The sequence below is a fragment of the Cavia porcellus genome, unplaced genomic scaffold, assembly GCF_034190915.1.
Source record: "Cavia porcellus strain 051 isolate PalLab524CR breed Dunkin Hartley unplaced genomic scaffold, mCavPor4.1 scaffold_25, whole genome shotgun sequence".
NCBI classification, from domain to species: Eukaryota; Metazoa; Chordata; class Mammalia; order Rodentia; family Caviidae; genus Cavia; species Cavia porcellus.
Window position 1 is genome coordinate 6084529 of NW_026947508.1, and position 13258 is coordinate 6097786.

The 13258-nt window shown below is 55.4% G+C and overlaps 1 protein-coding gene across 22 annotated transcripts in view; it reads left to right on the top strand.

Moving 5' to 3' along the window:
- Kif1b (kinesin family member 1B) overlaps positions 1-12855 on the top strand; it is a 140647-nt gene extending 127792 nt beyond the window's left edge. For all 22 annotated transcript variants that reach the window (XM_063235480.1, XM_063235493.1, XM_063235479.1 and 19 more), the window contains 8 exons: positions 1770-1915; positions 2543-2782; positions 4328-4399; positions 6291-6412; positions 8058-8207; positions 8432-8624; positions 8762-8880; positions 9508-12855. In XM_063235480.1, the coding sequence (XP_063091550.1) occupies positions 1770-1915; positions 2543-2782; positions 4328-4399; positions 6291-6412; positions 8058-8207; positions 8432-8624; positions 8762-8880; positions 9508-9550 (1085 nt within the window). In that variant the 3' untranslated portion in view covers positions 9551-12855. The remainder of the gene's footprint in view (positions 1-1769; positions 1916-2542; positions 2783-4327; positions 4400-6290; positions 6413-8057; positions 8208-8431; positions 8625-8761; positions 8881-9507) is intronic.
- The last annotated feature ends 403 nt before the right edge of the window (positions 12856-13258 follow it).

Here is a 13258-nt window from a genome sequence, read left to right on the forward strand (position 1 = left end):
TGCTTCGGCTTCCCTGGAATCTGTCGGGGCTGGTGAGAGGCGGCCGAGTGTTTGCCTAGGGCTTAATCCCAGCGTCACAGAAAAAGAACAGAAGGCTGAGTCCTTAGTCCTGACCCAGGCCTGCGAAGCAGAGTTAGACTTTGCTAAGGGCTGGGGGTGTAGCTCAGTGGCAAAGCACCTCCCTGGCAAGCTTGAGGTCCTGAGTTCAAATCCTGGTACCCCAGAAAACAAACCCATTTGATTAATGTGTTGCATTTTATTTTCATTTATTTGTTTATGTGGTGCTACAGATTGAACCCAAGCCCTCATGCATGCTAGGCAGGCACTGTACCGCAGAGTCACACCCTCACCCCAGCAGTTTGGGTCATTTTACAGAATATTTATGGAAAAGAAGTCAAGGCCCATAGGTAAAATTTAGATAAACACTTTTGAGTCCGAATCCAAGTCCCAACAGCAGCTACTTTTAATGTCCAGATAGTGTGTGTGTGTCTATATGTGTGTGTGTATATTTATATATACCTTTTCTTTCCCCTTGGAGTCAGGGTCTCACCCTGTAGATCACACTGACCTCAAAATTTTGGTGAAGGGGCTGGGGACTTAGTTCAGTGGCATAAGCGCCTGCCTTGCAAGTGTGCTGTCGTAAATTCAATCCCTGGTACCAATAAAAACGAAAAAAGACAAAAAAAAAAAAAACTAGAACTCTGAAGTTCTAGGATTACAGGTGTGTGCCGCCCTGCCCTGCTCTCCATATAGTTTCTTGAAGTTTTGAAATTAGCACAGATTCATATATTTAGTTTTTTGAGGAATTCTTTAACGTAAATTCATATATTTCCTATGTAAAAATAGTATAACATACTATTTTCTTTCTTTACTTTGTTGTTGTTGTTTTTCTTTAAGTATAACATTAAAAAATAAATGGGATATGCCAGGCATGGTGGTGCATGCCTGTAATCCCAGCACTTGGGAGCCTGAAGCAAGAGGGTCACCATGAGTGTGAGGCCATCCTGGGCTACACAGTGAGCTCAAGGGCAGCCTGAACTGCATAGCAAGACCTTGTCTCAAAAAAGTTACTTTTTAAGTGAGAAGGATGACTACAGCCATCTGCTGTCTCCCGATTCCTTTTTTTTGTGTGTGTGTGTCTTTTTCATTTTTATCAGTACCAGGGATCAAACTCACAACCACCTGCTTGCAAGGCAGGCACTTATGCCGCTGAGCTAAATCCCCAGCCCCCGTCTCCCGATTCCGATTCCGAGCTGCTAAACCTGTGTGCACATGGCCCCATTTCATAGGGTATATTTTTAAGGACTTGGAATCTTAGTACACAGACTGCTTGGTGTTTGTGTATTTTTTCATGCAACAGTACCATTAGCATTTTCTCAAGTTCCAGGTCAGCCTAGTGGTGCACGCCTCGAATCCTAGCACCCAGGAAGCTGAGGAGGAGGACCACAAGTGAAGGCTAACCAGGGCAGGCAGCTTAGTGAACAGGCTGGTGTAGACTAGAGGGGAGACCCTCTGCCAGTGACCTCAGAAGGGTTAGAGGTGTCATTCTCTGGCCGACACAGCAGGCCCTGGATTAGATGCCGGCACCACAGAAACAGAGTTCAGGGAGTTGCTTTAGAAAAGAAGTGTGGATCTTTATTAATAATGAGATCTCATGGGTCTGAGGGTACACTTAGTTGGCCACATGTTGAAACTTAGTAATTCCTGTGACCTAAATCTGGAGCTGGACTTTGCTGTGGGAAAGCCCATCTGCCCTCTTCTTGTACTAGGCATGCAGAGGAGGCGGCGGAAAGTGCTGGACACCTCGGTGGCCTACGTGCGTGGGGAAGAGAACCTGGCTGGCTGGCGGCCACGAGGGGACAGCCTCATCCTAGAGCACCAGTGGGAGCTGGACAAGCTGGAGCTGCTGCACGAGGTGCGCAGGGTTAGCTGGGCTGCTGGGAGCTCCCGCCCATGTGAGCCGCCCTCCTCCGCAGCTGACAGGAGGAGGGGGTTATTCTGGCTCACACACAGTTCAGTCCACTGGCTTCAGACAGGAAGAGGAGGGGAGGGGGCCAGGCATGGCCTGAAACTCCAAGCAGGGGTGGGAGGAGCCTGGAGGGAGGTGTGGCCTCCCACACCACACCCCTGTGACCAGCCCCCCCCCCCGGGGGGGGTGTCTCCTATCAGTGCATCAGCTCTTTTTCCTTTTTTAAATTTTTTTATCGGTACCCGGGATCGAACTCAGGACTGCCTGCTTGCAAGGCAGGCGCTTATGCCGCTGAGCTAAATCCCCAGCCCCAGTGCATCAGCTCTAAAGCCCTGAGATCCAACCAGCTACACAAGCCCTGCCCACAAGCTGGAGGGCTTTGGGGGACTTCCAGACATTTAGTTCAGTGGCATAAGCGCCTGCCTTGTAAAGCAGGCAGTCGTGAGTTCGATCCCCGGTACCGATAAAAATGAAAAAGACAAAAAAAAAAAAAAAGATATTGAGACATAATATTTTGCTGCTTAAATCTCGACAAGCCTTGTGTCTACTAAGGCAAAAGTGTTATTTTCTCAGGTGGAGAAAACACGGCACTTCCTGCTGTTGCGTGAGAGACTTGGTGACAGCATCCCCAAATCGCTGAGTGACTCGTTGTCCCCCAGCCTCAGCAGTGGAACCCTCAGCACCTCCACTAGCATCTCCTCGCAGATCTCGACCACCACCTTTGAAAGCGCCATCACCCCCAGTGAGAGCAGCGGCTATGACTCAGCAGACATCGAGAGCCTGGTGGATCGTGAGAAAGAGCTGGCCACCAAGGTGGGACACTCCTCCTGGAAGGCTTGTGTTCAGCCCTTCTCTGGGGGCCACTGGCTCGAGGCCTGTAAGCGCACAGATTGCACATGTGACGCAGCTGACTCCTGCCCTGTGCCTGAATCCTGGGGGCACAGTAGCTCGGATGCTGTGTGCCTCGGGAGGGAGCGTGCATGGGAAGGGGGCTGGAGATGGAGCAGGGTCCGTCTGGCACTGAAGAGTTTCCGTGGCCGCTGGTGGTGATGCGTGGCATTTTGCTTCTCATCGTGTGGCTGGGATTGGACTCACAGTCTTCACGCTGAGCTATGCCCCCAGCCCTTCTTGTTTTCTGAGACAGGGTCTTACTGAGCCACCAAGTTGCCGAGGCTGCGCTCAAACTTGCAAACCTGCCTCAGCCTCCAGAGTGCTGGAGTACCAGAAGTGTTGGCTAGAAATACTTTAAGCAGTATTTGTTTTAGAAAAATCTCTCTGGGGCAACCCATTCGGGATCCTCCTGGATCCTCCAGGAGCTACTCCCATTTCCCATTTTCCATTCCTTTTCCCAGTCAATTTCCCTATTTTAAAAAATCTCTCCAGCTGGGGGCTGGGGATTTAGCTCAGCAGCATAAGTGCCTGCCTTGCAAGCAGGTGGTCGTGAGTTTGATCCCCGGTACTGATAAAAAGGAAAAAGACAAAAAAATCTCTCCAGCAACAGTGAAAAGGATGGGTCTGGGGTGAAGAGAAAGGCCGAGGAGGAGAAAACGCTCATTCAGCATTCAAAGTGAAATCCAGTGGGAGATGGGGAGGCTTTTAACAGGGATGGAGGCGGGGACGGGGTGTGGGGAGGAGGCACAGGGGAGGGCTGCCTGGCAGCTGGCTAGAAGGTCGGTAACACCAGAGCGCTTCTGTGCCTGTCCTGCTTGCACTACTTGATAGCAACTAGTTTGCGCAGGACGATGTGCCGTGCAGAAGTCTACATGTGGGCCATTAGCAGAGTACAGTGCACTGGAGAGAAGGCCGTTACCTTCTTAAACCCTGACTTGTGTGTAGTACCTCACTTTTGTAGTCTTGAGAACAGAGTTTTATATTTTGAGAACAGCGTTTTACTGTCTTTATTAGACATACGCCAGGTCTCCCTTGCCACGTCCTTTTTTGAAGGATTGTTGGGAGCCAGCTCCCCACCCCCACGGCTCTGTTTGGGGATCAGGTCTTCAGAGCCTTGCTGTGGACCTGGCAGACTGGAGCCAGTGTGGGCAGCCTGAGCCCTGGCGGGCCCTGTGGGGGTGAGCGGCCCTCCTGCCTTGCATGCAGGGCTCCATTCAGCCATAATTGTTGTTTTCTTGTTGTTTTGTGAAGCTGGGGACCAAATCCAGGACCACACACGTTAGGCAAGTGCTCTTTGTCGCTGAGAACATGCCCAGCTCCTTCCTTTTTTAAGACAGGGTCTCGCTGGGTTGTCCAGGCTGGCCTTGGGGCTGCTGTCCTCCTGCCTTAGCCCTCAGGACCAGTCACGGGGATCACAGGGCTGCGCCACCACACGCACTCACTCAGCTCCTGTCCTTCCTTCCCCAGTGCCTGCAGCTGCTCACCCACACTTTCAACCGGGAGTTCAGCCAGGTGCACGGCAGCATCAGTGACTGCAAGGTGAGCGCCGGAGCCCTCGCCGTCGCCCGGGCTGTGAGTGGCCACTCTCCATGGCGGCCGGGGCTCTGCTCCTGGGTTGTGTGGGGGGGGTGTGTGTGTGTGTGTGTGTGTGTGAGTGTGAGTGACAGGGCACAGGGAGCCCTAAGGCTGCTGGTGGCACAAAGCTCAGCACATTTGGAGCCGCCTGTGTGGTTCCCGCTGCCTGCAGCTGCCCCTCAGCCGTCCTTTCCTCCCTGCCTGGCTCTGCGCACTTCCGCTCCGTGGCCCTTGTGCTTCCCGGGGGTCCTGCTGCTGTTGCTGCTGCGTCTATCCGTTTCCTCTGAAGATCTCCCTGGAGTGGAGCGCCCGCCCACCCCAGCAAGCCAGGGCCTCCCCAGAACTTTCTGCTCTGCTAGACGGTTCCTCACCATGGCACTGGTTACTGCCCAGTACTCTGAGGTGTTTATCATCTGCCTTCTCCACTCAGGAGAGCATCTCACCCCCAGCAGAGCAAGGCCTGTACCCTGTTCTTTGAGCCACACACAACGTGCGGCAGCTGCTCAGTGCGCATGTGCACAAGGCTGTCTCATTAAGGCCAAAAGCTGCAGAGGACGAGCAACCTGACACGCCTCTTTCCAGTTTCAGTTTTTCTTTTTTTTTTTTTTTTTCAATTGGTACCGGGGATTGAACTCACGACTGCCTGCTTGCAAGGCAGGTGCTTATGCCACTGAGCTAAATCCCCAGCCCCACCAATTTCAGTTTTTACCCACACATATTTGATTGCATCCATTGTAAGGAGAGAATACATGTGTACAGCGTATCTTAGTTCCTCTTATGTAAATGTGTGTATGTATGAAAATACACATTATGTGTGTGTGTGTGTGTGTGTATATTTCTCCCCCTGTACTGGGGATCGAACCCAGGGCCTTTGCACTGAGCTACACCCCAACCCTGTTTGTATTATGATTTTGAGAAGTCTTGCTGAGTCGCCCAGGCTAGACTCAGACCTGTGCCCTCCCCCTCACCCCTGCAGAGCGCCGTGATGATGAGATCACAGGCGTGCACGTACTCGGCCAGCAGGCACTCGTATGTGGGCTTTTTAATGTGGGGATTGCAGTTTTATTAAGAAAACAAAAATTCAGCTTATACAGCAAGGCAGGTGGCCTGCAAGGCACCTCCCTGCAGGAGTCAGGTCTGGGAGGCTCTGTGCTGTCCTGTGGGCAGGTGGGTGCTGCCGACTCGCTGTGCCTGGCTGCCGAGACTTCTGCCAGCTTGTGCTGGTCACGGGTCTCTTGTGTTCTTGATGTCCTGTCTGGCACGAGTTTGAGCAGTGGATCAAAGCCCTTCCGGTTCCACTGGCCCCGAAGTCCCCTGGAACTTCACCCAGCATCTTGTCAGTGTGCTGGACAGGTCCAAGATGCTCCCCACCCTCCCTTCCCCTCTTTCGCCTCTCCCCCCCCCCCATCATCATGCTGCCCACATTCTTATATGTGTGCTTGTGGCTTGTTTTCTTTTGGTTTGGTTTGTTGAAACCTGTAATTCAGGCTGGCCTTGAACTCACTGTGTAGCCCAGACTGACCTCACATTCACAGTGGTCCTCCTGCCTCAGCCCCGCCTCCTGAGTGCTGGGATTACCGGTGTGGGCCACCATGGCCAGCTTTGGTTTTGTTTCTTGAGACAGATCTGGCCCTGTAGTTGAGCTTGGCCTTGTCTAGCTCTGGCTGACCTCACATTGGTGAATTCCCGCCTCGCTCCCTAACACTGGGCTTGCAGCTGTGGCCCCCGCCGGGTCTGGGATTCCTGTGTAACCTTGCGGCCAGCTGGCGGGAGGGAGGTGCTAGTGCCAGAGTTCCCCGTGGCCAGGGCAGCCTTTTCCGCTGCATCTCACGGGCCGTGTCCCTTCTGCTTCCAGTTGTCTGACGTTTCTCCAATGGGACGGGACCCCTCTGTGTCAAGTTTCAGCAGTGCCACCCTCACCCCGTCCTCCACATGCCCCTCTCTGGTCGATGCCAGGAGCAGCTCTGGGGATCAGAAGTAAGTACGGGTTTGGGGGGAGGCCGAGTCCTCGGCACTGGGGCTCAGTAGGGCTGTGCTGTGTCACCCAGGCCGACCCAGAGCAGTAGGACCTTGGCCCACTCGATCTAATTAGATGTCAGAGGCTGCTGGCTGTAAGAGGTGACTTTACAGGTCACAAAGCCACAAAAACAAAATTCAACATGCTGTTAATTATAAAATGAACCCCAGTTCATGAAATGATAAAGTGGCTGAGTGTGGTGACACATACCTGCCATCCCAGCTCTCTGAGGCTGAGGCAGGAGCGCACTGCAAGTTCATGGCCACCCGGGCTACACAGTGAGTTCAAGGCCAGCCTGCACTGCCAAAAACCTGTCTAAAGAGAAAGGTTCAAATGGGCGGAGCCGCTCAGCCAAGACTCCAGCAGCAGCGCAGAGGACTTTGTTTCGCACGGGCTGTCCCGCGGCCTGGGCCAGGTCTGCGGTGCAGTTCTGTCCACACAGCTGTCAGGACCCAGGCTCAGCGCTCCTGGCCATCGGCACTGTGCTGCTGTAGACAGTGGGAGGCCGGGAAGCTCGCCGTTTCCTGTCCTGGAGATTCGAGTTAGAGCCTAAGAAGTCCAGGCTCTGAGGCTTTCCCAGGTGAAGCTTGAGCCCCACTGCTGTAGGCTCCCATGGGACTGCAAACCTGTGTGTCCAGGCTCAGAATTCCTCCCCAAACCTGAGGCCCTTCCGAGGAAGAGAGGTGCTTGTCAGCGGCCCGCTGTGACTCTCCAGGAGGACGGGGTGCACAGGAAGCTCTCTGGCCGCCGCTGTGACCCAGGGCAGTTTACATGTGCAATCTCAGGGAAAACTTACTAGGATTGCAGTCAGTAATTCCACTCCCCACTTACAGTGCGACACATGGCGAGAATGGAGACTTAGGGAACATTTGTTGTGGGGAGCAAGGGGACCCAAAGTCCGGCTAGAACACAGACCTTGGCCCAGGGGTGCTCCCGGCTTTTACGGGTGAAGGGGGCTGTGGCGATGAGGGACTGTGAGAGTGGCAGGAAGCACGTGAGTGCCAAGAGCCTGGCGGGTGACAGCACCTCTGCATCGAGCAGAGAGAGGGGCGGAAAGGGTAACCGGCCTGTCACAGGGAGGAAATGTCTGCGGTTGGGGTCGGGGCTTCGGCTGTGCCGTGTGACCCTCGTGCCGAGATGTTGTAGCTTCTTTCTCGAGGCCCAATCCCCCTGACCTTGTGGTGTCGCTCGGTAGCCCACATGTACTGCTTGGGAGCCATAGGCGAGCAATTGCTGCCCCATGGCATTGCTTCAAAAACTACATGTCAGCGCCTCAGCCAGACCCGGGAGTCCGTGTGGAGCCAGTCGAGGGGGTGAAGGGTGCCCAGGGCAGCGTTGTGCCCATCAGCATGGTGGGAACAGAGCCGGGTGGAGCCCAGTGGAGCCCGATGCTCTTCTTTCAAAGAGAGCCATCCGGGTGGCCCCCAGGAGCGGAACTCTGTCCCTTCTCGGCTGAGCCCAGAGGGGCCTGCGCCCTGTGCCCGGGTGCCTGGCCTTCCCGAAACCCTGCATGCACCCCTTCTCACAACCCGGTGGCGGAGTGCGTGCCTGTGTCCTGGAGGCTCGGAAAGGCTCCCCGCCACTCCTCACCCGCTCTGTTTGAAGGACCCCAGAAGCCAGCTCCCGAGCCTCCAGTCCCTGCACGGAGTTCGAGCAGTTTCAGATCGTCCCGGCTGTGGAGACGCCCTATTTGGCTCGAGCAGGAAAACATGAGTTTCTCAATCTCGTTCCAGACATTGAAGAAATCCGACCAGGGTGAGTGGCTCCCTGGGCAGGGCCCATGTGGGGCAGCTGGCCGGGTTTCTGCCTGGCACCGTTGGCTCTTTGGCGATGCTGCCAGGGCAGAGAGGCGTCTAGGCCGGTTCAGCGCTCCTGCTGTGCCCATCCCAGGCCTGCCCTGAACCCGTCCCCCGGGCTCCGCTCTCGGCCGCCTCCTCTCTGTGAGGAGCTGAGCTCTCTTTCCCGTACTGTGCTTGCAGCTCCGTGGTCTCCAAGAAGGGGTACCTGCATTTCAAGGAGCCGCTTTCCAGCAGCTGGGCCAAGCATTTTGTCGTGGTCCGTCGCCCGTACGTCTTCATCTATAACAGTGACAAGGACCCCGTGGAACGCGGCATCATTAACCTGTCCACGGCCCAGGTGGAGTACAGCGAGGACCAGCAGGCTATGGTGAAGGTCAGTCCTGCCCGCCCGGCCTGCACCGCCGCGTGTGCTGCACATGCGTGTGTGAGCGTGCCGGGGGCACTGGCGGCCCTGAGCCCCACAGGGCAGGGCGGTGAGCGCTCACTTCCCTGCCCATTTGTTTCTCCCAGACACCCAACACCTTCGCTGTGTGCACGAAGCACCGCGGGGTCCTCCTGCAGGCGCTCAATGACAAGGACCTGAACGACTGGTTGTACGCCTTTAACCCGCTCCTGGCTGGCACCATACGGTGAGGAGCCGCCTGGCCCCTTCTCCCCTCAGCGGCCGCTTTGTACCAGTAAGGGGACAGCAGCAGGAGGGCAGGGCCTGTCACCAGGTGTGGGCGCCGCATGGCCTCGGCCTCCCGGAGAGCTTGGCTCCGGCCAGGCGCACAGTGCACCCAGTGACCCTGGGGCCTGCGGGCAGGCAGGAGCCCCAGCCCGAGCGCGCGTGTCCGCCCAGCCCGGCCACCTGCCGAAGCCCTGTCTCAGAAACAGTCGTTTTCCTCAACTTTCCTTTTTTTTTTTTTGGTACATTTTAGATACACATAATGATCCTATTCATCTTGGGGATTTGTACCTGTCCCTGATAGGACTTGCTTTCTCAAAAATAAACATGGCTGGGGCTGGGGATTTAGCTCAGTGGCATAGGCACCTTCCTTTCAAGTGTGCGGTCGTGAGTTCGATCCCTGGTACCAATAAAAATGAAAAAGACAAAATAAAAAAAAAAAATAAACATGGCTCCAGTCCATCCCCAGTTCCACCACAGAGAACCTGCCTGTGCTCCGAGCAGTTCACCTCTTTTTCTTCCTCCCAAGAGGTCTGCAGAGGCACTCATGGCACCCGGAGTTCTGACCCTGCTCCTGTTTGTCCCCCAGGTCGAAGCTGTCCCGGAGGTGCCCGAGCCAGCCCCAGGACTGAGGTGCAGAGGAGATAAAGGACTGGTTACCTCTCTGTGGCTCTGACGGCTGCTCCCGTGTGTAACCGTGGCTTCCCCGCCCTGCTGTCCGGCACTTTTCTACTCTCCTGTCCCACCCCCGTGGCTCTGTGCTCTTCTTTTCCTTGTGCTGAGAATCTCCTTAGTAGCATGTGGCCTAACAAAAGGAAAACAGATTTTTAAAACTCAGAAACAACCCTCACCCTGCACATGTGCACACACACACACACACACACACACACACCCCACTGAGGATATCCACTGAATTACTTCTTGGTGCACTTTGGCTTCCTTCTGTGTGACAGGTCCCCATCGTGACCCTCGCTGGTGTCTGTCGTCTTTGGATACCTGTCCGTGTTTCAGGGTAACTTCTGTTCTCTGTGACGTCACTTTAGTTTTTCTCGGGTGGCTGGAGCCCCGGGGAGAAACCTGCCTTTCCCCACTGTCTCCCTTCGCTGCACCCAGCCCGAGTCCCCATCAGGGAGAAGGTGGTGGCCAGTTCAGATGCGGGACAGTTGCATGTGGGTTTCCCTAGAGCAGGACAAGAGGCCTCTAGAGGCCTTGACTACGGCTGCTGTGGGCCCTGTGAGCGGCGAAGGTGGGTGGCACCAGCTGTGGGCCGCGTGGCAGCAGTCAGGATGCCTCTGCCTGCTCACAGCAGGGTCCCAGGTCTCCTCTGGGCCTTGGGAGCTTGTCTGCTGGTGGCCTCACTGGTCCTTGTCTGTCGACACGAGAGGATAGTGATGCTGATGCCAAGCAGTGGCTCGTGAGTATAGTGACACACTCCTGTCAGAGATACGCAGCTTCCGGATGAATGTGGACGTGTCCCCCGTGGCCAGTGACCATCCCCTGTCACCACCTCCACTCACCAGAGAGCAGACCCCTGGGCTGAGCCAGCCCCGCCACCAAACCACTGACAGAAAAAGGCCGGCCCGGAACCCCTGCGCTGTGGTCCTCTGTTCGTCCCTCTTTTGTTGTCCTCCTCCAAGTGGCACAAAGGTGCTGCCCATGAAGAAAAGAGAGCTTGCTGCCACCACCTTTTCCTCCGCCAGGCCAGGTTCCCTGGCTTATGGCAGTGTAGGAATCTGCTCTTCTGGCTGCTGCGCAAGTGTGCTGTGTCACTTGGCTTCACGGAGGCCCTAGGCCACTGCAATTGCTGCCCTGGGTCTCTGTCCTCTCATGGTACCTCACCCTGCTCACCTGTCCCTGCTGTGTCACCAGCCAGAAGGCAGTGCTGCTCCCACACTGGAAGGGGCAGCAGTGGGGCCCAACTGTGTCCCCGTAGATGGCGTGCGCCCTGTGGAACCATCTCTAGGGACCTGCTTCTGCCCCGTAGCCATGCGGCTCTGCAGAGCGGGCTGAGGAGCCCCTGGCAAGGTGGGGACGGTGTTGCCCAGAGCTTCAGGAAGCCAGGGCCACAGGGAGCCAGGCTCTCAGCTGGAAGCGTGCAGCAGAAACTGGTGGATTTGATCTTTCTCCCCTTAAAACGTAGGTCACTAACCATGCTGTCCTTCGTTTCCTGAGTGTGTGCAAGGTTTCTAATGCAGCCAGCCATCTCTGTCCTCTGACACAGTCCGCCCTTCTGATGCACACTCAGACTGCTTCCGGACAGCTTTCTGGCTGGAACTGAACCTAAGTCTAACTTCAGGGAAACAAAGATGAAATTTGAAGGTCACTTGTAAAATTAAATCACTGATGTCGCCGTTCCGGAGTCAGACCTTGGACCCAGGGCCCACGCCGTGGCGGGGGCGGCCAGGAGTCTGATGAGGGGGATGCCAGACGCTCTGAAACTGCTTTCGTGTTTTCCTCTAATGCAGACACTGGCTTGGGAGGTCTTTGCTTTGGAGTAGCTAACATCGGTGGGTGGTGTGGGCCATGTCCCTGGGGCCCAGGGCAGGGGGCTGCAGCGGAACCAGCCTGCGGTCCTGCAGGGTGGGGAGCCCTGCTCCCTGCTGCTAGGGGGAAGCAGTCTCTGGGCAGGACAACGGGCTCTGGGCAGGCACCAGCTGCGGCCTGAAGTGAATAAACCTAACCATTAAGGAAGCCACCCAAAGGTGGTGTTTTATTTATTCTTGAAGTGCTCCTGTAAACAAGGGAAGAGACCAGAAAGAAGCTCTTATGCAGATTACAGACAGATGGGTGCTGTTACACACTGATGGCCCTTCCTCCCTTCAACCCCCCTCCCTGCAAGGCGAAGTGGGGCCACACAGGCCACCCCTGCCCGAGTCTCTGCCGCAGCTGCCGGGAGTCGCTCAGCTCCTTGGGCGGCGGCGTGGGGCCGGCCAGCCTCAAGGCAGGAGCAGGCTGGGCACGGGCAGCGGCCCCTGCTCAAAGCCCCCATCATCTGACACCCCTTTGGCTACACAGTCATATTTTGGTTGGATCGTAGCTGGTTTAGACGCGGGAATGAGGCCACTGCGACAGGAGCAGTGGGAGCAGGCTGCCCTCGTCCACCGGTCACGGAGCAGAGCCTCGGTTCACAGGGCCACAAGCTCTGTGCGGGCAGGTGTGGAACCGCACACTGGTGCCCGGCAGTGTCTGCGTGGCACCGGTCCCTCACTTCCCTGTCCCCTTCTGAAGTGTGACTGTGGACTTGCTCCCAAGAGGAGAAGCCTCATGCTGCTGCTGCTGGTGGCGACTCCCGCGTGCGCTCTGGAGCTCCGCTGTGTGCCCCGTTGTCCAGCCACTGATCAGTGAGCACCTGAGCCCCAGAAACACACACCTGGGAAGGCTCGCCTGCACCTCACAGTGTGGCAGCAGCTGTAGGCTGGACTCTCGAAGACCCTGGCGCTCGTGCGCTGGCCCCCGAGTCTTACCGTCCGTCTGTCCGTATCCCTGTGCTGCCCATCACTGTGGAGGCCAGCAGCCTCCCCATGCGGAAGGCGCTGTCTTTGCCTCGGTGGTGCTGCAGCACCTGTCAAGATCCAGTCCTGTCACCACCCTCACACACTGTCATAAAACCCCATGAAGCATAAGTGGCCTTTCTGAACCAAGACTTTGCGGACTGACCTCTCCCCAGCGAAGGAGTTGAGCACATTAGCAACAATGTACATTATTAATTTTGGATTTTCATTTTCATGTTTTATTTTGTAAATAATATCTGATGTTTGGAGCTCGAGTATACAGAATGTAAATACAGTTCTTTCTTGTATTTGTACTAATTCGGGTTCTTTTGCTGTCTAGCTGTAGGTGTGCAACGCAGACATAACCTAACTGTGTGTGGTAACCTTGCATCACAGAGGTAAAAATTAGTGAACGAGGTAAAAATAATAAAGGTCTAACCAGTGCATCTCAGGCTCCTGTCTGCATAATGCATCCTGCACCCTGTAAAAAGTGATTCATTCGGGGCTGGGGATTTAGCTCAGCAGCATAAGCACTTGCCTTGCAAGCAGGCGGTCGTGAGTTTGATCCCCGGTACCGATTTAAAAAAAGTGATTCATTCCCGGGGTGGTGGGGCACACCCGTCATCCCAGCATCAGGAGGCTGAGGCAGGAGGATTACTGAGTTTGAGGCCAACCTGGGCTACATTGTTCAAGGCCCGCCTGCACTGTATAGTGAGACCCTGTCTCAAAAAACAGAAAAACAGTAAAAAATTTCATTGCACACTTAATTTCTTGAGTGGCAAAGATGATTCTAAGATTACAGCTCCAGTGCTGTGACCCACACGTTCCTTTCTGCTGCTCAGATCAGTG